Here is a 26,993-nt window from a genome sequence, read left to right as displayed (position 1 = left end):
ACACACGTAGTAAAGCTCACCAGATCTGCGCCTGTCACAGGGATTGTGTACAAATCTATATCTGCCCCAAAGCAGTTGAAGATTTTTGCATTGTTTACGGCCATCAGGCGAGCGGGTTTACAGCTGGTGTACACCATGGAATTGTTGTCAACCAAAAATGCATAGTTACCTTACCAGAGACCATGCTCCCCAGCTGTCCCCCAGCTCATCTGAACACTCTGTGATATACTAAACCATGAGAACAACAACACCAGTCCTTAGCTTGTCACCGCTTATTTGATGTTCCCATGACTTCCTCAGTAGTAAGATTAGTAACAACAATTACAGGCTGTGATGGCATATTGCTTTCAAACAGGGAAGATGCCCTCTCAACCGTGCAACGTCTGGCAATATCAGCTGATTACCAGGGAATTCAGGAGCAGGACTAAGAGTAATCTGCTGATTCCTGAATTGACTTCAATATACTGGATAAAACAACCACTTTAAACTTTTTGTGAAATAAAAAGAGTTAAATTTAGGGTATCTATAGACATTTAGCATGGCCAAACATCCATGTGTTCCCTTTTGGAAAGGTAAAAGTAAGCCACTGCCAGACTGCTTATCCCTCTGTGAACAAAAGTTGCAGACAGTCAAGAAAAAAAAAAAAAAATTACTACACCGGACCCCCTTCTCCACCATCATTATCTGTCGGTGGAGACATCTAAAAATGGATGGACCTCACAAACATTTGCTGCTAACCAAAATATTTATTTAGCGAACATATTTAAGGGGCCTTACTTTAATCAAACCAATCCAATAGACTCCTGTGGACTGCAGATGCTGTCAAAGTGGAAAAAAACAACTCCACAGCCTGTGCAAAGCTGCAAGCTGTTACATCCCTGTGACAATGCCTTACACTGCATGTTACTGATGGCTCTCTGCACTCCTAGAAATATATTAAATTTAACAATTTATAGTAATATTATTTAGAAAGGAGACCTTAACAGGACAGGTACCTTGGAATTAAGAACAAGCACATATGGAAAGCAATGAAGGTTATGACCAGCTAAAACCTTCATCGATTTATCTTGGATTCTCACAAAATCATTTTACACATAATTTACCCTGAAATTTGCACTGTTGACTTGAGTCAATGTCCCATATGTTGGTCCAGCACTTCTCATGCTATTGCTACAACGCAAATTGCCTAGGTTCTCATGTTCATCAACCACTGGCTTAACATTCTAGCATTACAACAAAGAATGAAGGCAAAAGGGAAAAAAACATAAATAAGAGAGCTACTAGAGCAGCTAAAAAAACCCTCATGTCAATATAAACATTGTGCAATTTATACAGTATATAGTAATCATATACATTGTGTTTTTTGCTTGGCAAGTGGAGAGATTATTTTTCACAGAAAAATCAAATATAGCCATAAGCTTTCATAATGCCAATGAAATAAATATGTCAATTTGGTAAATATTTGTAAAGGAATGACTATTTATGATGTTAATTACAGATTAGCAAAGCCAATCCGCCGAATCAAAATTCACTGCTAGTTGGGCCTTCAATTCAATTTGTTCTGCAAAGTGAATTCCCGCCAATTTGTTAAGGAAATTTGCAAAAAAACTAAATGGTGTCAGCATATACTTCCTGGAGTGTTTCTGGGCAGGAGAAAGGGAAACATATTTGGTTTCGTTACTGAACTGAGTGTGCGGTTTAAATAATCAGTGGCCGCACTCCAATCCTACTGTGTTATACAAGTTGGGTTTCATTACTGAACTGGGCACGCGCTTTACATGATCACTGCTTTTGTGATTTCAAATTTTTGACACTTTTATAAGAACATGCGTTAACAAATTGGTCCTTCTGTAATAGTTCCAGTTCTGTAGCTACTACAGTTTTATTGAAACTCATTAAAGTTCAATTTGCAAATATTAATGGATTTGACCCAAAAGTTGCAAAGCTTGCTCAACAAATTTCTGGCTGCTTATCTGTAATGTTAATAGCTCATTGTACAAGCATTTGCAGTAAATTATTATTTAAGGTGAAATTATTAGAATTAGTTGTTAGAAACAAAATGCAGATGTTCTTTGGATGCTGAACATGGGCAACCTGTACGTGAGCATGTTCAAACACTGTTCACCATTCACACACCCATTTTTTAAGATGAAAAAAGCCTTTTTTTTAAATAATAGTCATACAAAAATTATCATGATCATTATTTACCATTATTTAAAAAAAAGCCTTGTTTTCCAATTTAAAAATAAATGTGTAAACTTATTGTAGCCTGAAGCTGCTTTTTGCTGTTAGATATATTACCTGTATATAACACACAAAACACAGCGGCTACTTTTGTTTTACAGCCTCCTCTATAGATCAGGAATTTGCTTTAAGGCTATGTTTACACACAGTATTTTGCTCAGTATTTTGGCCAATTTTTTTTTCAACCAAAACCAAAAGTACCTGCCTATTATTTCCGGACGCTGTTCAGGGAACAGGAAAGAATAGCTGTTAACACAATGTAATGTGCAGCGGCGGCCGCACTTTGCATTGAAGGGAATAGTTGATTTGTCGGCACACCCAATGGTACAAATAAATATTAAAAAAGAACGTTCCTGCAGCCAATACAGAGAAATCGGTTGCAGGAATGTCCTAAATGCAGCTCGGCGGCCGACAGTTTAACAGCGTCCATTGCTATGCACGGACACTGTTAAACGTAGTATGCACATAGCCAAGCTGTATAAATATTCCACTGTAGATTTTGGCTGCAAATACTGACCAAAATACTGATAGAAACACTGGCAAAAAAACAGTGTGAACATAGCTTAATACTAATACTATACCCTTATTACACAGAATTTTATAGCTTAATTTTATTAATTATTATATTATGCAATAAACTGTACTGTCTCTTTCCATATCCCTGTCCTTTGGAGACACATTAGCCAACCACAGTGGGGCTCAATAGCTGGCAAAAAATGACAGCGATAGAGCAGAACCACAGCAATTTCATGCTACCTGAACCACAGGTCATCCAGGCAATCCCTGGTAGGCTGTCCTTGCTGCTGCCCTTAATTAATAGATCTTTATATATACCCAAATTGATAGATTTATCAATAAAGAGAGGGAGAAGTTGCCAAGGACTGCCTGATGCCTTGTTTTTAGGCAGTATGACAGTAATGACAGATCCCATTTAGGCTATGTTCAGACACAGTAAAATAAAATCTAAATAGTGGTCATTTTGACTGAAAATAAAACAAATAAATATTGCCTTCTACATGGCCCCAATGTTTAATCTCCCTGATCTGCCTCATTCCAGAGATACCCCACCTATGCTGTGCCTTAAACCAGAGGCTTCATAAAAGTCAAGAGGCAACCGGTGTCTATGGCTATGTTCACACAACGTCAAAAATAAAGAAAAGGCGCCCGATTTTGATATTTTAAAAAACTTTAGTTTTTGCCACGATTTAACTGACTGAAATGGCAATGCATTGAAGTCAATGGGAAGACAGACGTCAAATGCACACAATGCATTGAATAACATTCCTGCGGACGTCAAAATAATGAACATTATTACGTCTTTTGCACACAGCGGACGTTTTTATTAGTAGTTCACACACAGTTTTTCTTTTGTCACCGTTCTTTCTCCATTTTTATTATTAAACTCAATGGACTTTTCAATTAAGCCACACCTAAAGGCCAATTAGTAACCCCAGACTAGAATAATGTGCCAACAGCCGTCAAAGCTAAAAAAAAGTTGTGTGAACATAGCCTATATGTGTCAGGACAGGGGAGGCAGGGACAAGACACAACATTGAGCCCTGATGCTGAACCCACCAACTGTCCCTACCTGCTTGCCTCAATCAGCCCTAGGCGGCCGTGGACAACCACGAAGACGTTCCCTATACTGAGTATGTGCAACACAGAACAAGACAGACATACAAACACACTATAGAATAGTCGAACAGGTAAAGTCAAAAACCAAGCAGGCAGCGCAGTACAAAACAAGTAGCAGTCGGATAGTCAAAAGTCAAAGCCAGAGGTCAGGTAACACAGACGAGCAAGCAGAGGGAGTTAGGATGGGAAGCGCAGGAATAGACAAGGGGTAGCTGGGATCCGGATGTTACTCAAAATAGCCAGCGCTGGGACTGAGTCCCAGCTTTGATTTATGCTGACCAAGAGCCCGATCTGGATCCCTATTGGACCAGCGCTCTGATCTTCCAGGTACAGACAGGCAGAGAGACCCATCAATCACAGAGACCAGACAGCTTCAAAATCAAGTCCAGAAGCTTCTCAGCTTAACTCCTGCATTGCTGGAAGCTGAGAAGCAATCGGGTGTGGCACACAAAAGCAAAACACCAGGCCCAGTTCAGACCAGGCTACTGCAGATTCCTGACAATATGTGAATACCTTATGTCTATAAACTAAGGAGTAGAGGAAACACTTCCAGCATCCTGGATGGAAGACTGATAATTCCCATTACATTACATTTCTCAAATATAATTTTGTGGGGCATGTAGGCACCCATACCTCCAGGCAAAAAAATTTCCATTTTCCATTTTAATAAAGAATGGTAGACTTAAAGAGCTATTTTATGCTTTTTTCATTCTTATAAAATGACTTCACCCGCAACACATGCTTTAACACTTTCATATGATAATAAAATAAGACTTGTACAATGCTTTGCTGTTTGCACACTCCTCTCCGCCTAGTATGAGGTATTAAACAAATCAATATTTTATTCAGCTGTGGAATTTTGATAAAAAGCAATTTAGAGAAAACTATTTTCATTTCTTGAGTATTGTATCATAAACCTTTGACTAAACACTTGATAACATCTTGCTGGGTCTTTCTATAAAGACCACCACTATAAAGATTTCTCTAGTGATTATTTTCAAGGACAGAGTTTCAGTCTATTAAATACAAATCAATTGCTTGACAGTTTGTGCAGAAAGAAGAATGCAGCATGGTTTTTCAATAGTCTGCTAAATCAGGAGGCTTTATTTCTGTATGGACAAACAGCAATTATACAGCAAGCGGACAAATATCTGGAAAAAATGCCCTATATACTGATGCAAGGTTACTTGTCTTGAAGAAATCCTCAGACCATTTGAAGTTATAACAACTGTATTTGTTCACATCAGTATTGAAACATTTACAAGAAATTTACCTTCCAAGCTACAAAACTTTTAAATAATATCAAAACCAGCTAATGGACTACATAGTTAATGTGGAACTTCTAGAATAATATCTAAAGGATCCTGCCATCACTTTCATGTTCTCTGGACCATGAGTCATTGGGGTGAATTCTGCCCCACTGAACTTGATTGATAGATCTCACCCTATACCCAAACAGGGAGAGATCAGTCAAGATTGGTGGTGTGGGGAGAAGTCTCCGGGGGGCATCGAGATGACTTAAGGTTTGGATAAGGCGATGACAGGTTTCCTTTAATTACCTATATCTTCCAGGAGTGGAAGTGTAATTATTAAGACCCCATTAAATTCCAAGAGAATGGGTTCTATTAGACAAAGTGATTTTTAACTATCAACGATAAACCTAAAATTGTTCACCATATTAAACAGAAAGACAAACGATATTTACAATTATTACAATGATTGTTTACTCCATCTGATCCCAGCAAATGTATGAATAATGTGGAATTACACTGAACAATTAGTGAACAACTACAGCGAACGATTGTGGAATCACCGATCGTTACCTGCATTCACACAAAATGATTATCGTTTAAATTTGAACGTTTAAATATAGTTTACATATATAAGTTGCATCCATTTCCGTGTTTTTTTTGTAAGAAAGTGACTACAACTTGATATCACAATTGATGGCAAAAAGACATCAGTTGTCATCAGGTTTTCTATAATTTTTTCAGTAAAAACCATCAGTTGCCATCAGTTAATATCAGTTGCCATACCTTTATGCCATTAGTTGTCATCAGTTTTTTTCCAATACAGCATATAGGGGGCATCTATATAGGGGGCAGCACCATAGCAGGAAATATAATATTGTGTACAACCCTTATGGGAGTCTTCTACTTTGGGCAGCAGGACATGGAGAAATCTGTTATAGCAGGGATAGGGAACTTTGGCCCTCCAACTGTTGCAAAACTACAACTCTCATCATGACTGGATATCCCAAACATAATGAGTGCTGCAGTTTTGAAACAGCTGGAAAGGCAAGGTTCCCTACCCCTGTCCTAAATGGTTCTGCCCCTGTATAGAGGAGCTGGGGGGCCAGGGGTCATAACAGTTAATAGGGGTGCAGGTACAAGGATATTTCTGTTTGGATCTCCGAAAGGCAAAAGCCGGAGGATGCATAATGCATGTGTCTGTACATGGCATGCCTCTGGTGCTCCATAGACTTTAATAAATGCGGTGCCGGACTGCGTTCTGATGTGCGTCCAGCTAGACTATCCGGCTAGCTGGCCGCACGTCAGAACGCAGTCCGATGGTCCGGCAGCACTAATGTGAGAGTGCATCATCCAAACTGTCCCATTAAAAAACAATGGGATCAGTTAAGGGATGCGTTTCCCTCTGGTGCTTTTCTACTCCACTGGAGGGAATCGCCGCCGGATTGCCGTATGTAAACTAGGCCTTAAAAAAAAAAAAAAAAAAAAAACAATGAACATGTTCACTGAAGCACTGAAGAGCTATAGTCACTTAAACAGGATTATATAACAATTTCCAGCACAGTTATTGATACCTTTGACACAAATTTCATAAGGGCCATACCATATTAATTTTAAAAAGTAAATAATCTTTATTTAAACATATATTAGTTAGTTACTGGTCTGGAGTAGCGAAAGCAAACTAAAAGGGTCAGGATCCTTTTGTTTAAGGATAGATGAGCATTAGTAGTGTATGAACACAGCACACCATTTATGTTATTGGTTGGTTTGTTCTAAGTTTATTGGTTGGTATGTTCTAAGCTTAAGCATGTCCAGTAATTGCACTCAAACGTTATGCACATAACTTACTAATCCATACACAATAATAAAATTCAAAACATTCTATAGCTAAAGGAAGTTTTAAAGCGCGTCTACCATCAGGAAACTAGATTATGGATATCAAAAGCTTATTGAGTTATTAAGGAAAATTACTGGTTAATAGGACATAACTGATAGAAAGTATGCTAATACTCAATGGTAGCTCAATGGTCCCCTGAATAATATCGCTTCTTTGCAGCAGTCGGAACCTAGTTTGAAATCTGTTTAAGGATGACATTTTCATAGAATCCCCCCCATTACAAAACTATACCGATAGGTTAACTTTTCTGCTATGAAATTGGACCTATTGTGTGTTTGAGGAAAATTAGATTCCAGGGACAGTGGCTGGGGTCAATCTTTGTACAGTACTGTAAGTAAAGTAAAAAAAAAAATAAAAATTACCAGAATATACTGTGGCAAAAGCTAGATTTTCCATTTCTGTTTCTAGTAGTTTTTTTTTTTTTTGTGTCACATGAATTTATTAAAGCTTCTTTTCATATATATCTTAGTCAGCTATGATAACCAATGTGATGACAGTATTATAAAGGTTTATGCAGGTTTCTTTACAATATTTCTTTACAACTTTGTTCTTTCATGAGCATTGGAGATCTGTCTAATAGAAAAAGATAGTGAAAAGACAGCTATAGAAAATAATAAACTACCTTATCCTTCTTTCTCTTGCGCCGAAATCTTAAAAGTTCCTTGTGCTGTCTGGATACAAAATTGACTGCCGCATACTCCAATAAGGCAGAAAACACGAATAGAAGACACACGGCCATCCAAATGTCAATAGCTTTAACATATGACACCTGTTTGAAAGAATATTAAGGGTTACATGTGAGGGTATCTATACATATCAAATAAGGTAAACTCAATTAGGGCAAACAGAAAGCACAGGCCAAATCTCACACACACACACACACACACACACACACACACACGTACACACACACACACACACACGTACACACACACACACACACACACACACACCAGTAGATATATCAAAACAGTTGAAGTAATACTATAAATAATTAAAAATACAAATTTAAGTGGAATTATAGAAAAAGCAGAGACTGTATTTATACCTAGAGAGGCCAAAAAAATTCCTCTACTCTAGATGAGCAGACCGCTATAATTTACCCATCACTTTAAGGCTTTATTGGACAGCTGGCATTTAATGACAAATAATGGACAAAGCACCGGAGTGCTGCATCTGTTGATTATACATATTTTCCATAGACACTTGTGGTCCTGTGCCTAGGGCAGCAGTGTTGAGGGGGGCATCATATCACTGAGTAAAAAAAAAATCTAATTCTCCCTTTGGTTGAATTCACATGGATCTGAACTAATGAGAAATTTCCCTGCAGATTTGCAGCTGCATCCGCTTATTATGCTGTGGATTTGTAATTAATTTCTGTGTATTGGGGCAAGATCCACTGTGAATTTTCAATAAATCTACTGTAACTCATCGGATTTTTGCTGCATATTTTTGTCAGATGTGCAAAAACTCCTGTGAAATCTTCCTGATGAGGTGCATTCAATCCGAATGCCTGGGGCAGTCTGAGCTGTAAATATGGCCCTAAGAACTTTTTCCTCATTATCCTTGATTGGGGACTGGTTGATTTCCACAGTCTAGAGATCACTTATCTAGAGATCTAGAGATCAGTCTAGAGATCACTTATCTAGAGATCACTTATCTAGAGATCTCTTATCTTAGCAAATATAAATACATTCAGGAGACTTTTTTATATTAATGATAATGCCAGGACGTTGAGAGAAGGGTCATGTATGGAGATAAGTACAGAGTTGTCTCGAGTCATGCATTATGTGCTATGCCTTGGTATTATTTCACATTGCATTTGACACCGATGAGCATCTCCTAGGTGTAATACCAAAGGATAAATGTTGTCTATAGACTCATAAACAAAAGTAAGTGCAGTAAAGAAACCAGATGCAGATTTCAGGAAATTATTGTTGTTCCTGAAAAGAAAGTACTGGAGCCAAGGCATTGCTATCAATATAGTACAAATAAATAGGAAAGCACGAAAAGACAGTACATATGTTATTTTTATTTTTGTTATTGGAAATAAACACATAGGAGGACATTAACAATTGAGTCTTAACCATGCAAATACAGAGTATTCATCTGGTTTTCACCCAGCCAGATAGGACTAATTTAACTAACTATGCATAAATTTGTTCATAGAATATTCAAAGAACATTCTCAGAATATTCACAAAAAATGTGCACACAAATTCACCTGGTATTGACCAGACGTAAGTCTGCACCGTGACTTTTTAAGAGGTCGCAAATGATAAATTGGATGCAAATCTCGGGTGAATACTCAAAACAGGCAGATTAAAAAACACTCACATTTAAAAAATATTTGCCCATTGACTACTGGTTCATAAATAGAACTTAGACCACAAATGGGTAAAAATACAATTATTTTCCTAAAAATAGGCCTTGCTAGATTTCCCAATAAAGTTCTGTATATTATACTGTCTAATAGTAACCTTTTAGGCTACCAATATTGTTGTTAAAGACAGGTAAACATATGTAATGCACAGCTTTGATTTTTTTTTTTTACGCAGTAATGTGTTTGCTATATTTCTCCTTCAGGCTATACACAAAGTAATTTCCTGCTTTGGATATACTCATGCATTGGTATGACCCTTGTGGTGCTTTTTATAATAACTTACTGCTGGACCCCATTAACTTTTCTTAGTAGGCATGGAGAAATGTCAAGTGTGGACTACCTGGAGTAATTTATATGTATTTATTTATATAGAGCCGGACAGTAAGGGAATACAAATATAAACAACACTATTTTACTACCCACTAAAACTCCACCATTTTATTCAGACATTGAATATATAAACTGTATATATATATATATATATATATATATATATATATATATATATATATATATTAGTTTCCTTGTATATTTTCATTATTGGAATTATTTTTATACAAGCAGAGTTGTAGCTATTGGGGTACAGGGGTAGCAAGCCTAAAATGGGCCCAAAGGCCTCTCTACCATACCAGAAATGTGTAAGTGACACATGAGGCTGTAGGTATAGGGTTCTGATAGAAGGTTTTGCTACCAAAAAACCCAAAACATTCAGGTTGTATCTTTATAATCAAGGAGAAGAGACCTTCAGAGAAATGAAATCTTTTGGATTCCTTTTTTAGTAAGTACCAGTTATATAGTCAAAGGTAAGCTGTCAAGTTTCATCATGCTGAGAAACGCACATGGGACTCGGAGTCTCATTCCTGGACAGTGTTCAAATACTGCAGTGCTTTTGAGTAAGTTATAGGTAGATGTAAAAGGAGAGTCTGTCTCTGAAGGGTTCCCTTTAAGGCTGGGTTCACACACAGTATATTTCAGGCAGTATTTGGTCCACATGTCAGGTCCTCATAGCAACCAAAACCAGTAGTGGGTTAAAAACACAGAAAGGCTCTGTTCACACAATGGTGAAATTGAGTGGATGACCGCCATATAACGGTAAATAACTGCCATTATTTCAATATAACAGCCGTTGTTTTAAGATAACAGCAAATATTTGCCATTAAATGACGGCCATCCACTCAATTACATTATGTGAACAGAGCCTTTCTGTGCTTTCAATCCACTCCTGGTTTTGGTTGCCATGAGGACCTGACATGAGGACCAAATACTGCCTGAAATATACTGTGTGAACCCAGCCTAATACTGGTTCTTTAATGGTTTTGTTAGAAATGGAATTCCTGCCATATGGTTTTATTATTGGTGTTTTCCCATTTTAATAGCTTCCTAACACATTAGGATACTTAGACAGCAAAAATAGAGAAATTATGTATATTATTTTTGAAAACTCTAAAAAAACAATTGTAACATATAATTACAATCTGGGGAATATAGATAAAGTTCTCTTCAGTGTATCCAGTCAAGCTTCAGCTGTAAATCAAAGTATTTTCAGCTCTTGTAGCATAAAACCCATATCTATTATTCATAGACTATATATCTAGTCTAAAGATTGCCAGTTCAGCAAACATTTGTTACACCTCCCCTTACAGCAAACAAAGCAAAATTAACAGAAAAGGCAAAAGATCACTACAAGCCAAATCTATGGAATGAAGGGAGGATACAGGAGGCAGCTTCCCTGGGGACAGATAGGCTGCAAATATTGCTTGGCACACGGAAAACATAGTGCCCATTCTAGACTCAAATGTCCTTGAGGATTTAGTGCTTTGTTCTGGTGATCATCAGCACAATTGGTATGGATTTTATTAGTTTCTAGAGAGGAACATTTAGATACCTTTATTCAAATGTTTGCATTTTTCAGAACATCTATTCATTGCCGTCATCTCTAGGACCTCTACTTATTGGGAGGGCAGGGGTCCTTTGACCTCTTTTCTCCAGTTGAAGCACATAAGTTTCTCACTGAAATCAGTTGTGGGGTAAACTCTCTTGCATTTGGCCCCTTCAATAAAGTCTATAGAGTTGTGAAAAGAGATAAAAAAGTAACTCTCCATAGGTTTTAGTGAAGAAAACCATTGACAAATTAGAAAATCTTTCATCAATCTTAACCCCTTTATGTCTGGGTTTACTTTTACTATCGAGGTTTAGTTTTTTTTTATTCCTCACCTTCTAAAACCCATAACACTTTTATTTGTCTATGTACAGAGCCTTTTGAGGACTTGTTCATTTGCAGGACTAATTGTACTTTCTCATGACTTCTTTTATTTTACTATAAAATGTACAGCAAAAAATATTTTGAGGTAAATTGAAAAAAAAAACAGCAATTTAGCAAATGTTGGGGATTTTGTTTGTACACTATGCAGTAAAAGTGATAGGTTATCTGTATTCTGTTTTGACTACAGTGATACCCAATATATATTTTTTGTTCTATTTCAGCACTTAAAAAAAAATCTAAAGCTTTATTAGGGCTTATTTTTTGGGCTATGATCAATGGTTTTTACCTGTACCATTTTGGTTTTGATAGAATATTTTAATCTTTTTGTACTGTAGATATATATATATATATATATATATATATATATATATATATATATATATATATATATTTTGTGACCAAAAATCATCAATTTTAATGTTTAAAATAGTTTTTAACACATATTTTACTAGACTGAAAAAATCTGCATGCAGTGATACCAACTATATTTATTTTTTATTTGAAAAATGGGAAAGGGTAGGTGGATTTGAACTTTTATTATGGGAAAGTTTTATTTTCAAAAACATTTATTTTTTACACTTTTCAAATTTCCCTAGGGACCTTTCATAAGCAATTGTTAGAATGCTAATACTGATCTAAGCAATGATATGCAATGCAAAGATTGTTGCTCCACTAAAAGAGTCTCACTCACGTTGTGGAGCAATCACGTTGTGGAGATGGCAATCAGACAACTGACAGGTGCGGCACCTGTCATTCTGCCCATTCATTGACACAATTGTGTTACATTGCAGCATTGAAAGGGTTAAATGATTGCAAGCTCACTCCATTTACTCTTTCATGTTAGCCGACATATATCGCTGTATTGCTAATGTGAAGGGGTAAATTGTATTGACAAGTATTTTTATTACTGTGTAAGTACCACTGAAGAGTAAATATTGAGTTGAGTGTAAGGGTGCTCTCACAAGTGAGGAGGAAGTTTGATGGTATCAGTGTCAATAAATTTGACCGTGGTAAGCTTTATCCTATTGTGGTGCTCAGCAATGCAACAAGAATACAGTGATAAAGCACAAGCTGGTAAGAAAGTGTGAAGTAATGATTCCAGCGGCACTCACCAATCTTCATGCAGGTAATGGCTTTATTCAAGCCAACATCAGACATATAGGCAAAGGGGCAGGGGGAGACAGTCCATCAGGTGCTCTGCCCCTTTGCCTACCTGTCTGATGTTGGCTTGAATAAAACCATTACCTGATAAATGGTGAGTGCTGCTGGAATCATTACTTTACACTTTCTTACCAGCTTGTGCATTATATAGCTATTTTCTCTTTTCATTGTCTTATCACTCCTAAAAAGAGAATTCAATGCTATGGTAGATACGGAAGGTGTTATGCTCATCTTTTTACATAGTTTAATATAAGACTTCTGGAGAGAAGCAGGTATTGTTTTACTTCTACCCAGTGAAAAGTGAAGTAAAATCAGAGAGAGAGAGAGAGAGAGAGAGAGAGAGAGAGAGAGGTCCAATTGATCCATAATTGATCCATATAAAAAACACATTCTGAGGCAAAGCTTGCATCTTTCTCAGGCGCTCAAGGTACTTGGGGACCTAAGTCATGCACAAAGAGGTGTTGTATGAATAAAGGTTTATGGATCAACCAAATCCTTCTTTCTACCTTTGCTGCACTCTACCCTGGAGACTAAAAGGCAATGCATGGCCAGAGCATGGCCATATTTGCTCTATAATAAGAATGCTTACAATCTCTGGGTTTTGTGATCCATCCTCAGTATCTATGTGCAGGGCCCATAAAATACATACAAACAAAAAACTTAAAACTCTTTTAGGCTATGTCCCCACAATGTAAAAATAAACAGCTATTAGCTGCTCTTATTTATACATTGTGGGAACATAGCCTCAGAGTGTAATTCATACAGTTTCTTAAGTTCTTGGCACTTTGGAATCATTTTAGTATTCATAAGGGACTGTAGAACACGCTTCATAGATGATCCAGGTACATAAGCAAGTCAATTTCAGTGTTTATGCATAATATTTATTTTGCTAATTGTTATGCACATTTATTACAATGACATGTATTATTTATGTATCTGTATCTAACTTCACATTCTTAGCTATTTAGCCATAGAATTGATTATTGGGAAATCCTTTTTTTTTGGGGGGGGGGGGGGGGGGGGGTATGTTGAGGTTGGGACTTGATTTCCATCTCTCTCTTTCTTTCCGACATTTTTCACCATATAATTTATATTCAGGTTGCTGTTGGCAATCAGACCATAATGTTTTTTATTGCTTTATTTTTATGCTTTTGTTATTCTTGTACCTTGAAATCCCTCTGGGTATTCATTATGTCTTCCACTTTCCATCTGTAATATTTTCCTCTTCTTGCAATACTTAGTTTGACGCCATGTCAACATTTTATTTACTGTGTCCTTAATCATCATTAACAGAACTCTTGTGCTCTTGTTTACCATTATTACATATCTATCATTTAGCATCATCAGCCCTGTCATAGTCTAGACAAGTGCAAGATGTCCTCATTTGTAAGAGTTAGAGATGAGAGGTTTGCAATAAAACTCTGTCTTCAAGCTAATTCCCTTGCTTTGTGTAACTTAGAAAAGCTGTTTACATTGAAAAACCCATTTTTAAAATTTGTTTTTGAAAACTCTTATTATTACACGGGATTCCCTCATTCATGACACTCATCCACTAGTCAGAGAGCAGAAGAGTTACAAGACATTGCTTACATTTCAAAGTGCAATGCTCCAGGTTCCTTCTGGTGGAGCTGCAGGGAAACTGAGATCTTGCAGCTGGGTTTCCCCACTGACTATAGCTTATTGCTTGTGGTTCTAGCAGCAAAACACACACTGATAAATTTATCATCAGGGGGCCCTTCTAGCAACAACTGAAATGTGCCAAAGAAAGTAACCAGTACTAGCAGAGCTGAAGAATTGTTACTATTGCCTATAATAAGAAAGTATTATGTGATTTCATTTTTTGCAATACTTTATTTATAGAATATTCCAAGGTTTATAGAACATTTTATTTTCAGACTTTATTGCTAACAACAACAGGTAAACTTTGTGCTTTAGCTATTGACTATTCCTGTATGTGGTCACATTATGCTCAGTCTTTACTAAGTGTTTAATTTTAGTTTCTGTAGCCGTATGACTTATTTTCTTTTCAGTATATTAAGATAAAGTATTTATGGTACTGATATATATTTCTTTTTATGCTGCTTACCTTAGGCAGTGAAGCTCTGGAACCAGAACTCTGTGTTGTCATAGTAAGTACAGTTGTAATACCTAAGGCAACTCTGGCTGGAGCTGCATCCATGTTGATCCAAAAGGAGACCCATGATAATATGACAATCAAAAGACTAGGAATGTACATCTGAATCAGGTAATATCCCATCTGCCTCTCCAGATGGAATCGAACTTCAATGCATGTAAACTTTCCTAGTGAATGATAGAAAAATAAAGAGAAAACAACTGTAAATACATCTTAAAACAAGTAAAATTTTATAGTAAGTCTAAAATTCTATATATGTGTTTCACTATATTTTATAGTCATACTTTGAAACAATTGTTGGTTAGGACATACAATATCAGGGATCTCATGGAGCACCCTATTCTTTTAGTCTTAGATCCTCTCTCAGCCAAAAGCAGAGAGATGCTGCCAACAGTGGCTCTTGCCCTGGCAAACTTAGCTTGCCTATGTGTTACACAGAATTGCCACCGTATTTACACTACATTTTTATGGTATCAGCCTCTTTAGAGAAAATATATGGCCAGCTGGAGCCAACTTCAGCTCCACCTCATTGTGCTAACGTCTGTGTCTGCCAACAAGCTCTCTGTGGGGAGCTACCATACATAACTTGGTACATTTTCTTGGAAGTAACTTCCTTACATAGTCTGAGATTTTTTTGCATAGGGCTTGCATTAGGAAGATTTGCAGCTGGACATGTCTTTTAAGTTTAAAATGACTGACTAGCTTTACTGTGATTGAGTGACCTGGACATTTTCCCTCCGTTGGCTTGTGCTTTTCACTATCCTTGTCTCTAATGGTGCGTTTACACAGGCAGATTTATCTGACAGATTTATGAAGCCAAAGCCAGGAACAGACCATAAACAGGGAAGGGGTCATAAAGGAAAGACTAAGATTTCTCCTCTTTTCAAATCCATTCCTGGCTTTGGCTTCCAAAATCTGTCAGATAAATCTGCCTGTGTAAACGCACCATAAGTTGCTTGAAGAGCTCTGGAGAGGATTCTAAGTTTTTTTATAGCATCAGGAATTAACAATTTTGCACTGTTTTTGCTGAAAGAAAAAGTCAGGCGAAAATTTTTATTAAAGTATTGTATTGCCCGCCATAATGTGCTTTTCCCCCTGCACTTACTACTGCATCAAGGCTTCACTTCCTGGATAAAATGGTGATGTTACGACCAGGGGCGTTGCTAGGTTCCTTAAACATCCAGGGCATGGGCCCCCTGGGTTGACTTCTGCAGTGACGTTACATACACACTATATATATATATATATATATATATATATATATATATAATGTGTGTGTTTTTGTATATAATTACCTTTTTTAACAGATGGTCACATAGGCTAGTATTTGAAATTGTGACTCACAGATGACTTCTCTGATTAGAGTCACTCACTTTTCTCTTTCTTTTCCATTCGGCCCAAGCCATAACCCTTCTCTTCAGAATCTGCCAGGAAAAACATTTTAGGCTCCTTGAACCAGCACACACAGTAATTAGGTCTCCTCTGTGCCCTATCTGTGCTTGCATAGTATAGGCCTTCTGTCTACCCCCACATGGTTGTAGCCCCCCCTTCCCTCTGTGTCTGCATTAATTATGGGCCTCAACTGTGCCTTCAAATAGTATAGGTCCCCATGCAGCAGTCCCCATGTAGTATATGGCCCCCTGTGCAACACACAGTATAAAGTATATGCCCCCCATGCATCAGACCCCATACAGTATATGCCCCCCTCTGCTGTGCAGCATCCCTATATGGAATATCCCCCCTTCTGTGCAACATCACCATATAGAATTTCCCTCCTGCTGTGCAGCATTACCATGTAGAATACCCTCTGCTGTGCAGCATCCCCATATAGAATAGCCTCCCCTGCTATGCAGCATTCCCATATAGAATAACCCCCCTGCTGTGCAGCATCGCCATATAGAATACCCCCCGCTGTGCATTATTCCCATATAAAATATCCCCTGCTGTGCTATCCCCCATTGTTAAATGCCCCTACTGTGCCCCATATAGTAATAATGTCCCCTGCTGTGCTCCCATATAGTAATGTCTCCTGCTGTGCCTCCATATAGTAATAATGTCTCCTGCTGTGCCCCTCACATAGTAATAATGTCCCTGCTGTGCCTGATATAGTAATAATGCCTCCTGCTGTGCCCCCATATAGTAATAATGCCCCCTGCTGTGTCCCTCATAATAAAAATGACTCCACTGCTGTTCCCCTATATAGTAATATAGCACCTACTGTACCCACCATAGTAATAAAGTTCCCCCCTCTGCCTACAATAAACCTGCCCCCCATCACACTACCCCATTTGACCCCCTACACACAATACTCCCACCTTAACCCCCCTACACACACTACCCTCATCTGAACCCCCTACACACACCCTACCCCCATCTGAACCCTCTACACACACTACCCCATCTTCCCCCCTACGCACGCACACACACACACACTACCCCCATCTGACCCCCCCTACAGACACATTACCCCATCTGACCCCCTACATACACACACTACCCCCATCTGACCCCCCTACACACACTGCCCCATCTTACCCCCCTACACACACTACCCCATCTGCCCCCCTACACACACACACACTACCCCACCTGACCCCCCTACACACACTACCCCCATCTGACCCCTACACACACTACCCCCATCTGACCCCCCCTATACACACATACTACCCCATCTGACCCCCTACAAAACACACTACCCCATCTGACCCCCCTATACACACACACACACACAATACCCCCACCTGACCCCCTACACACACACACACACACTACCCCCATCTGACTCCCCTACACACACACTACCCCCATCTGACCCCCCTACACACACTACCCCCATCTGACCCCCCTACACACACACAATACCCCCATTTGACCCCCTTACACATACACTACACCCATCTGACCCCCCTACACACAATACCCCCATCTGACCCCCCTACACATACACTACCCCCATCTGACCCCCCTCCCCCTACACGCAATACCCCCACCTGACCCATACACACACGCAGAGCACTACTTGGTCACCATCCCCACACACTGCCAACCCCCCGTCCACCAATACTATTCCCCACACACTCCCCCACCAAATATCACACACACTATCGCAGCAGACCACCATCCCCCTGCCCCAGACACACATAGTAACACCCCCCGGGGGTTACAATACACAGCCCCACTCAGGAGCTTGAGGTGGAGTAGCGCGGCGGGTTAGAAGATTGGCACCGCTACAGCTACTTGTGGACGTCCCTGGAGTGCCGGAGAGAGGCGGGGCCAATGAAGAGCGGGGGGGTGATGACATCACAATGGTTTCCGGACGTAGACGGCACTAAGTGGTGCCGGCTGATCCCGCTCCCGCGGCCCGCCAGTGCTGAAGTAACAGCAGCCTGGGGCCTCTGATAGTGATCTATCACAGGCCCCGGCTGACGTTATTTATTGAGGGACACAAGGCACTGGAGGGACACTGAGCATCCCTCTGCCATCATCTTCACCAGCAGCCACAGCCCGCACAGCTCTGGGAGTCGGGTCGTGACATCACCATTTTATCCAGGAAGTAAAGCCTTGATGCAGTAGTAAGTGCAGGGAAAAAAGCACTTTATAAGCATTTCCTGTAATAAGTGTATACTGGTGATTTGTAAAACTTTTGGGGGACAGTACAATACTTTAATAAAAATTTCCCCCGGACTTCTCCTTTAATGTTTAAAATGAATAGAGGCAACATTTTCATTCAAAGTGAATGTTCTACTACGCCGACCAAGCCAAGTAGGAAAACATTACTTAGCAAAGTGGTACATTCACTTTAAAGGGGTTGTCCAGGCTGTGTCCAAATGTGGTTTGTACAGCTCAGTTCCACTGAAGTAAATGGAGATGAACTGCAATACCACATACAATCTCAGGACAGGGGAGGTGCTGTTTTTGCAAGAAACTAGCTCTTCTTTTTCTAATCCTTGATAACCTCTTTAATCAGAGTCAAAATGCAACATTTAAACCAATATAATTTATTATTTAGAATCCAAAGTAGGAAATGCAGATTTGTACAGTGATTGTGCTTATCACCTCACATAAATCAACTTTTTTTTTTTTTTTTACTTCTTGCCATGTACCATCATGGTATAAGCTCTGTGATGCAGCATCACATCATCATTTGTTTCAAGCAGCATGTTTCAGCTGGTAAAAACATGCCACATTTGTGTTCTTCATTTGCATGCATAATATTAACTTGTTACATAGTTTAATAGATAACAATGTAAATATGTATGTAAATGTAAAATAGATTTCTTTTGTGCAGATTTGCTGAAAATTGCAAACTCTTACTATATTACCAGATAAAGGCTATAGGGGGAGAATTATCAAACATGGTGTAAAGTGAAACTGGATCAGTTGCCCCTAGCAACCAATCAGATTCCAAATTTCATTTTCCAAAGCGTCTGTGGGGAATGAAAAGTGGAATCTGATTGGTTGCTAGGGGCAACTGAGCCAGTTTCACTTTACATCATATTTGATAAATCTCCCCCTATGTTCATACAACTTTTTTCCTCTCTGTTTTTGAAAAGAAAAAATCACGTCTGTCATTTTAAGTTTACAATGACAATGACAGCTGTTGGTACGTTATTCTAGTTCAGGTGAACTAATTGGCTTTTGGTGTTTCTTTAATTTAAAAGTCCATTGAATTTAATAGTAAAAAAAAGTGAAAGGACGGTAAAAAAAATCAACTGTGTGAACACCAAAAAAATAATGTCCGCTGTTTGCAAAAGATGTTCGAAAATAATTGACATGTCCATGCTCAGGGTTTTTACTCCCAAAAAGCAGACATGGTTAGATGGATTTTAATGTCGAATTTATTAAAAGAAGAAAAAAAAAGTTCATCGCTGGCGTGATTTTAAAAAATAAATAAATAAATATATATATATATATATATATATATATATATATATATATATATATATATATATATCATAAAACAAGACAAAAAAGGGGGGAAATTACTGCCTTTTGCATCTGGACATACATGAGGACCGGGTTAGGGAAGAAGATCAGTGTAGGCTTGTTCTTACCCATCCAAATATCAGTACCTAGTTGGATGAATAAACCTAAATGATGACCCCTAACTGGGCAATGGTCCCTACTTTGGGATAATGTAAGTGTGCAGAATAAGAAAATAACTTAGACAGGCCAGGTAAACACCCAACGGGCACGAATGGTCAGAAACACTGGAGAAAAACTATTATTTTTTTTAGAGGGAGGAAGGGTTACGTATCAGTGACATATGTTTCTTTCATATTTTACAGATCAGATCCAAATTTTGCATTGACATTGTTTAATATACTGATTAAATAATGATTTTCAGCAAAGAAATGATTCCCCCTATTCTGTTAGATGAGATTTTATTTGATTTTATCCATAAAACCACACTGAAATGGTTATAATTACTTAGGGAATTAGTAGTACTGTGAACAAAACATACAAATCTGTAAAGTTAACCAGGATAGAATTACCTGTATTATAATGCTTGGTACAGTAACGTAAATCTTTTTCTTCTTTTAGGACAAACTGTGGAAGAGTCAGGCCATCTGCTATCTGTACAGGTGCATTTTCTTGCCATTCAAAAATGAGATCATTCATTGTGTATCCAACTGGAAGATACATAAGCATAACCTAAAGATAAATGTGTCATATGCCGGTTCTGTCACAGCAGAAATGAGTAATCTACTCTGGAGTAAAAGCAAACTTTACCCTTATTTCTATATATTAATAAACATTTTTACAGAAATTAAAATATCAGTTCCTATATTTAATTGCTCTATAAATGTCCCCATTATAGCTTGTAGGGCACGTTTTCTGGTTCCCTGAACACTGTCTTGGAATTATATCCTTGACTCCACATAAAATACTTTGATACTCAATAGTATGGTGTGTATTCAATTGAAAAACAGCTGTGGGTAATACTGATTAGCATTTGAAGCATGTCAACAGTTGCCAGAAGAAACATCCCAAATCCATTGACATTAATCTGACAAGAAACAACTGCTATGTCAAAATCTGTTCCGCCAAAGTAAATGTGTTCATTTAAGATGAAAAGTTAATTGTACAGGTTCCCATTGTATGTATAAAAGTTATTAATAAAGTTTTAAGATTAAAGATCACATTTTATTTGGAAGGGTTTAAACCATGACATTTACAATAATGGTTCGTACATTCTATCTGCAAATGTAAGTTTACTTTATTGTGTCCTCATGAAGACAGCTACTTCTCAAACTACCATGGGGATCAGCTGATCAGTGGGGATCTGGCTCCTGGGACACCAAACAATCAGCTATCATTAACTTTGGAAGATCTGGCTGACCATATATTTCCATACAGATGCTGCAGAGCTAATATCCAAATGCGCTAATAAGAAAAATGGATGGCTTGTTTTTATAATACAACATATTTCCTGTTGTGTAATTGGTAAACCTTAAAGGACAACTCCGGCGGGACCCCCCCCCAAAAAAAAAAAAAAAAAACACACACAGACACCATCCCTCCGGTGACGATCACCACTCCATTTGCCGCCGTCTGCCTCACCGTCACCTGCATCCACCGTCCAGCGATGTCTCTTACTTCCGGGTCCATGGGAGAGAAAAGGGTGCCAGTGCGCTTGCGCACCGGCAGCCTTTTCATTGGCTGGAGCACATCACATGGCTTCCAGCAAGCTCAGCCAATCAGGGCTGATCAAGCTGGAAGCCATGTGATGGGCTCCAGCCAATGAATAGGCTGCTGGAGCGCATGTGTGTGTTAAATAAGCCAAAACCTTTTTCCATGGAGGTTGTCCTTTAATGGGAACCTGACACATTAAAATGGAGTTCAATCTATAGGCATGGGGTATTTTGTGTATGTTAATATGACAAGTTGACTTGATGGTGTGTTTCCACAGAGTGATTTATCTGACAGATGTTTGAAGCCAAAGGCGGGAACAAACTATAAACAGAGAACAGGTCATAAAGAAAAGACTGAGATGTCTCCTCTTTTCAAATCCATTCCTGGCTTTGGCTTAAAAAATCTGTCAGATAAATCTCTCTGTGTTAACGCACCATTAGTTGATCTCATTTAGGATTAGTGGTCCTTTATGCAACTGTTTTGTATTTTTAGCTTTTTACTTACAACTTTCCAATTGCATTATACACGTTTGCACATCCATAGGAAAATTTTTCAGATCCATAGGACAGGACAGTGTGAGTGTTAACCTGAAATCACAGAAAATCAGTGTTAATGCTAGAAAATGAAGAGAATCAAAATCCATGCTGCATTCTTTTAAAACAAAAAAAACTTCAATAGATTAGCAACAATGAGACTTATATCTAATATAATCTGAAATCTTGATACCATAATCAGAGGTAAGAATCATTTTCCTTCTCTTAGGTACCTTTGCCAACATTGGCCTGTGTCTGCTTTCCTTTCTGTAATATTTTCTATGGAAACGATCAGTGAATATCTGTCCTGGTCATGTGATGATTACATCAGCTTGTTAAACTCACAAGAGTCATCTCTTCTAATAGGTTGTGCACTTGTGTGTCCATCACATGACCAGTACACATTATCAATCTTCTAGTAAATAGTAAACATTTTTATTTAGACACAAGTAGAGATCTTGAAAATCATGAGATATTGATACACAAAGTTCAAAAAATTGTATACATTTTTCATTATACAGTGAACTGTGCTTACATAAAACTGGAAAACAAAAGATTTTAAAAATGAAATAACAAATGACAACAAAAATAATTTTCTATAAATGTATTGTTAAAATTTTGCTAAGTTTCTCCTCTACAGCCTTGTACGCACATGCCCTATTTACAATTAAATTAATCAAGAGCTGCTTAATAGGGCCTTTTTCTCTCTCTTCCTGAATGGTGTTCAAAGCAGATTTATGACGAGATAACAGGTCATTTATCTGGTCATAACTCAGCTTAAAAGAAAGTTTAGAATAGGCGAAAACATGCTGGAGACTGAGTCTGCTAGGGATTTACAGTGAACAGAACAATGCATCCAGCACTATATGTAAAAAAGGATCAAGCATCAAGCTCAACTTTATTTGCTACCTTTCCTTTAATTTAAAATCCTCCCAGCTGAATACATATCCACTCATTAAGCAAGTTCCTCTTTTGCATGCTACAGTCACTCTCTGTGAGCGGCTATTTAATTTAATCACCCTGGTGAGTGGTTACTCCTCTTTTCTTAGTTGATACAACCTTTTTTTCCTTTTTTGCTTTACTATGAAGACCTGGGAACAACTGAATTTGACCCTAGTAAGAAGCAAATCATTTAAACTATTCACTTATTTTATGTCATTATGTGACATTTCAGTGACTACTGTATGTATAAAGTAAATTATAGCTTGGTCAGCATGTATGTGTCAATGAATTAGTCATATTTTGTAGGAATATTTTTGAAAGCTTTGTATGATACTACTGCTCATTATTAAAATGTTCTATGTTCTTGCTAGGTGAGAGGCATTTAATATGTGTCTCAGGGGGCAGTGTTACTCCTTGCGGAGACTACCAGCTTGTGTAGGGTATCTTAAAGGGGTAGTGCGGCGGTAAACAATTATTCACAGAATAACACACATTACAAAGTTATACAACTTTGTAATATATGTTATGTCTGTGAATGGCTCCCTTCCCCGTGTCCCACCACCCCCACCCGTGTACCCGGAAGTGTGGTGCGCTATACATACCTGTCACGTGCCGACTCGTCTCCGATCTTCAGTCTGCGATGTCATCTTTGGACGGCCCGGCCGAATCCCTCCGAGCGTCCTGAGTGCCGGCCGCCCTCTTCAGCGTCATCGGCTGCTCAGCCACGATTGGCTGAGCATAACTGTGCTCAGCCAGTCGCGGCTGAGCAGCCGATGACGCGGCCGCGTCATTAGCTGCTCAGCCGCGATTGGCTGAGCCAAACTGTGCTCAGGCAATCGCGGCTGAGCATCTAATGACACGGCCGCAGCCGATGACGCTGAAGAGGGCGGCCGGCACTCAGGACGCTCGGAGGGATTCGGGCGGGCCATCCGAAGACGACATCGCAGACTGAAGATCGGAGACGAGTCGGCACGTGACAGGTATGTATAGCGCACCACACTTCCGGGTACACGGGTGGGGGTGGTGGGACACGGGGAAGGGGGCCATTCACAGACATAACATACATTACAAAGTTGTATAACTTTGTAATGTGTATTATTCTGTGAATAATTGTTTACCGCCGCACTACCCCTTAAAAGGACAGAATATACTACTTTAGGAAATAGTTATTGAAATATCTAGTCCAGAAGAAAGAAAAAGATTAAAGAGCCTGGAAACATGATAGGAATCTAGCCTTCTGTTATGCTCGTACAGTCCAGGGGACACTGACTACTAAAGTATATTTATTAGCTTGATCCACTGCATCCTTCTCATACCTTTTACTGATATGCCAATGAAGGCGATTTGTAAACTGGAGGCAGTACAATACCCCTCAAAGCACTGATCTTCCCAACTGTTGTGGCCACCCACCCAAATGTGGTCGCTCATTACTGCAAGGTGCTGCATGAATATTCAGGAGTAGGCAGTAAGTGGGTGGGTTGATTGGTGCATCAAGGGGCAAAGCATCAAATGCTCTTATTAGCATAATAACAAGTGTAATTTTACAAAAACAGCAGAGCATATTAAGATAAAAAAGATGCTTTACTATTTACTATTCAGTGTTTCCCTGCCCTATAAAAACATACCAGCAGGTTAGATTCTTCCAAACTTCTGTTAGTGTCCATTTAAAGTAACATCGATGTTAAATGGCCTGTGACTACAAATCTAATCTATCACCTCTAAACCATCATTGAAGAACATGTTTCCAAACTACTCTCCACATCACACCTCACCACCTGCGCACTTGACCCAATTCCATCCCACCTTATCCCCAACCTGTCCTCAGTACTTGTCCCAGCACTAACCCATTTCTTCAATCTATCACTAACTTCTGGCGTCTTACCATCTCCATACAAACATGCAACCTTCACACCCATCCATGAAAAGCCATCCCTTGACCCTACCTTCTTATCCAGCTTCCGCCCCATCTCACTTCTCCCCTGTCCCTCTAAACTCCTGGAACAACATGTCTACCTTGAACTATCCTCCCACTTTTCATCCAACTCGCTTTTTGACTCCCTGCAATCTGGCTTTCATCCCCACCACTCCACAGAAACTGCCCTCACCAAAGTGGCCAATGACCTGCTTACTGCCAAAACCTCACACCAATACTCTGTGCTCCTTCTCCTTGACCTACAGTATCTTCTGCCTTCGACAGAGTTGACCATTCTCTCCTCTTACAAATTCTCTCATCCCTTGGCATCACTTGCTCAGCCCTCTCCTGGATCTCCTCTTATCTCTCTAACCGCACTTTTAGTGTTTCCCACTCCCACACCACCTCCTCTCCTCATCCCCTTTCTGTTGGTGTTCCCCAAGGCTCTGTACTTCTGGCCTGGGACGAATCATCGAATCCCACGGCTTCAGGTACCACCTCTACACTGATGACATTCAGATCTACCTCTCTGGTCCGGATGTCACCTCTTTGCTATCCAGGATTCCAGAGTGTCTATCGGCCATATCTTCCTTCTTCTCCTCCTGCTTTCTAAAACTCAACATGGACAAAACAGTACTTATAATCTTTCCTCTATTTCGCTCCACCCTGCTGTCTAATCTGTCAATCACTATCAATGGCTTCACTCTGTCCCCTGTCCCCCAAGTCCGCTGCCTTGGGGTCCCCTTTGACTCTGCCCTGTCCTTTAACCCCAATTTCGATTTTTGCTCTTCCGTTTTGAAATGAAATAAATTAATAGTTCGGGCGATTACGCACGCGGCGATAACAAACATGTTTATTTATTTATTTTTATTTATAACATGGGAAAAGGGGGTGATTCAAATTTTTATAAGGGGAGGGGGCTTTTGATTAACAATATCACTTTTTTTTTTACACATATACTAGAAGCCCCCCTGGGGGACGCTCGCGGTTGTTAAGGGGTTAACAAGGGGTTAAGGGGTTAAACCACCTCCTGACGCCTTCACCTCAAAAACATTTCCAGAATCTGATCTTTTCTCACTGCTAATTCCACCAAACTGATGGTCCATGCTCTCATTATTTCCCGCTTGGACTACTGTAACATCCTCCTCTCTGGCCCTCCATCTAACTCCCTTGCTCCCCCCCAGTCTATCCTTTACTCTGCTGCTCAACTAATCAACCTTTCCCCTCGCTTTACCTCTGCCTCTACCCTCTGCCAATCTCTCTACTGGCTCCCCATTGCCCAACGTATTCACTTTAAATTGTTGACCATGACGTACATCCACAATCTGCTACCCCGACACATCCGTCTCTCATCCACCATCAAGTCCTTCAAAAGTAACCTGAAAACCCATATCTTCAAACTAGGCTAAAACCTACAATAATTCTGCATCACACTTGACTGGCTGCACTTTACCTCCTGTTTCTCTTCCTGTACCTTATAGATTGTAACTATATAGTGAACTGCTCTGGTCATTCCTGACCATGGTCACTCTAAGTGCTGATCAGTCAAAGTGTCTAGATGAATTAAACCAGAAAGAATGAATGAATTAATTATGGAATATCACCATCTCCTGACCTGATCCTCTTCTTCCATTCACAGGTATGAATTGGCTCCAGCTTTCTACTCCTACCCCCATTATCCATTGCATTGTTTAAATTTCATGGTATGAATTGGCTCCAGCTATCTACTCCTACCCCCATTATCCATTGCATTGTTTAAATTTCATGGTATGAATTGGCTCCACCTATCTACTCCTACCTCCATTATCCATTGTATTGTTTAAATTTCGTAGTATGAATTGGCTCCACCTATCTACTTCTACCCCCATTATCCATTGCATTGTTTAAATTTCATGGTATGATATCTGGCTCTGTTCTTCTCAGCATTGACTTTTATTGCCCTCTTTTCTAAGCAGTGAACCCAAACTGTTGGTTTACAATCTCCTCTCTATCAGTTACCCC

At 39.1% G+C, this 26,993-nt stretch overlaps 1 protein-coding gene across 2 annotated transcripts in view; it reads right to left on the bottom strand.

Annotated features, from left to right (window-relative positions):
• Nucleotides 1–26,993, bottom strand: part of GLRA3 (glycine receptor alpha 3) — a 132,440-nt gene that overhangs the window by 4,536 nt on the left and 100,911 nt on the right. The window contains exons 5-8 of one of the 2 annotated variants that reach the window (XM_069977800.1): nt 22,110–22,192; nt 20,465–20,602; nt 14,919–15,133; nt 7,649–7,795 (exon numbers count right to left, since the gene is read on the bottom strand). In XM_069977800.1, coding sequence (XP_069833901.1) covers nt 7,649–7,795; nt 14,919–15,133; nt 20,465–20,602; nt 22,110–22,192 — 583 coding nt within the window. Of the gene's footprint in view, nt 1–7,645; nt 7,796–14,918; nt 15,134–20,464; nt 20,603–22,109; nt 22,193–26,993 lie in introns of both variants that reach the window. The other variant, XM_069977801.1, reaches the window with a different exon arrangement.

The sequence above is a fragment of the Dendropsophus ebraccatus genome, chromosome 7 (assembly GCF_027789765.1).
Source record: "Dendropsophus ebraccatus isolate aDenEbr1 chromosome 7, aDenEbr1.pat, whole genome shotgun sequence".
NCBI classification, from domain to species: domain Eukaryota; kingdom Metazoa; phylum Chordata; class Amphibia; order Anura; family Hylidae; genus Dendropsophus; species Dendropsophus ebraccatus.
The sequence above is the reverse complement of the archived record's forward strand: the minus strand, read 5'-3'. Positions and strand labels throughout refer to the sequence as shown.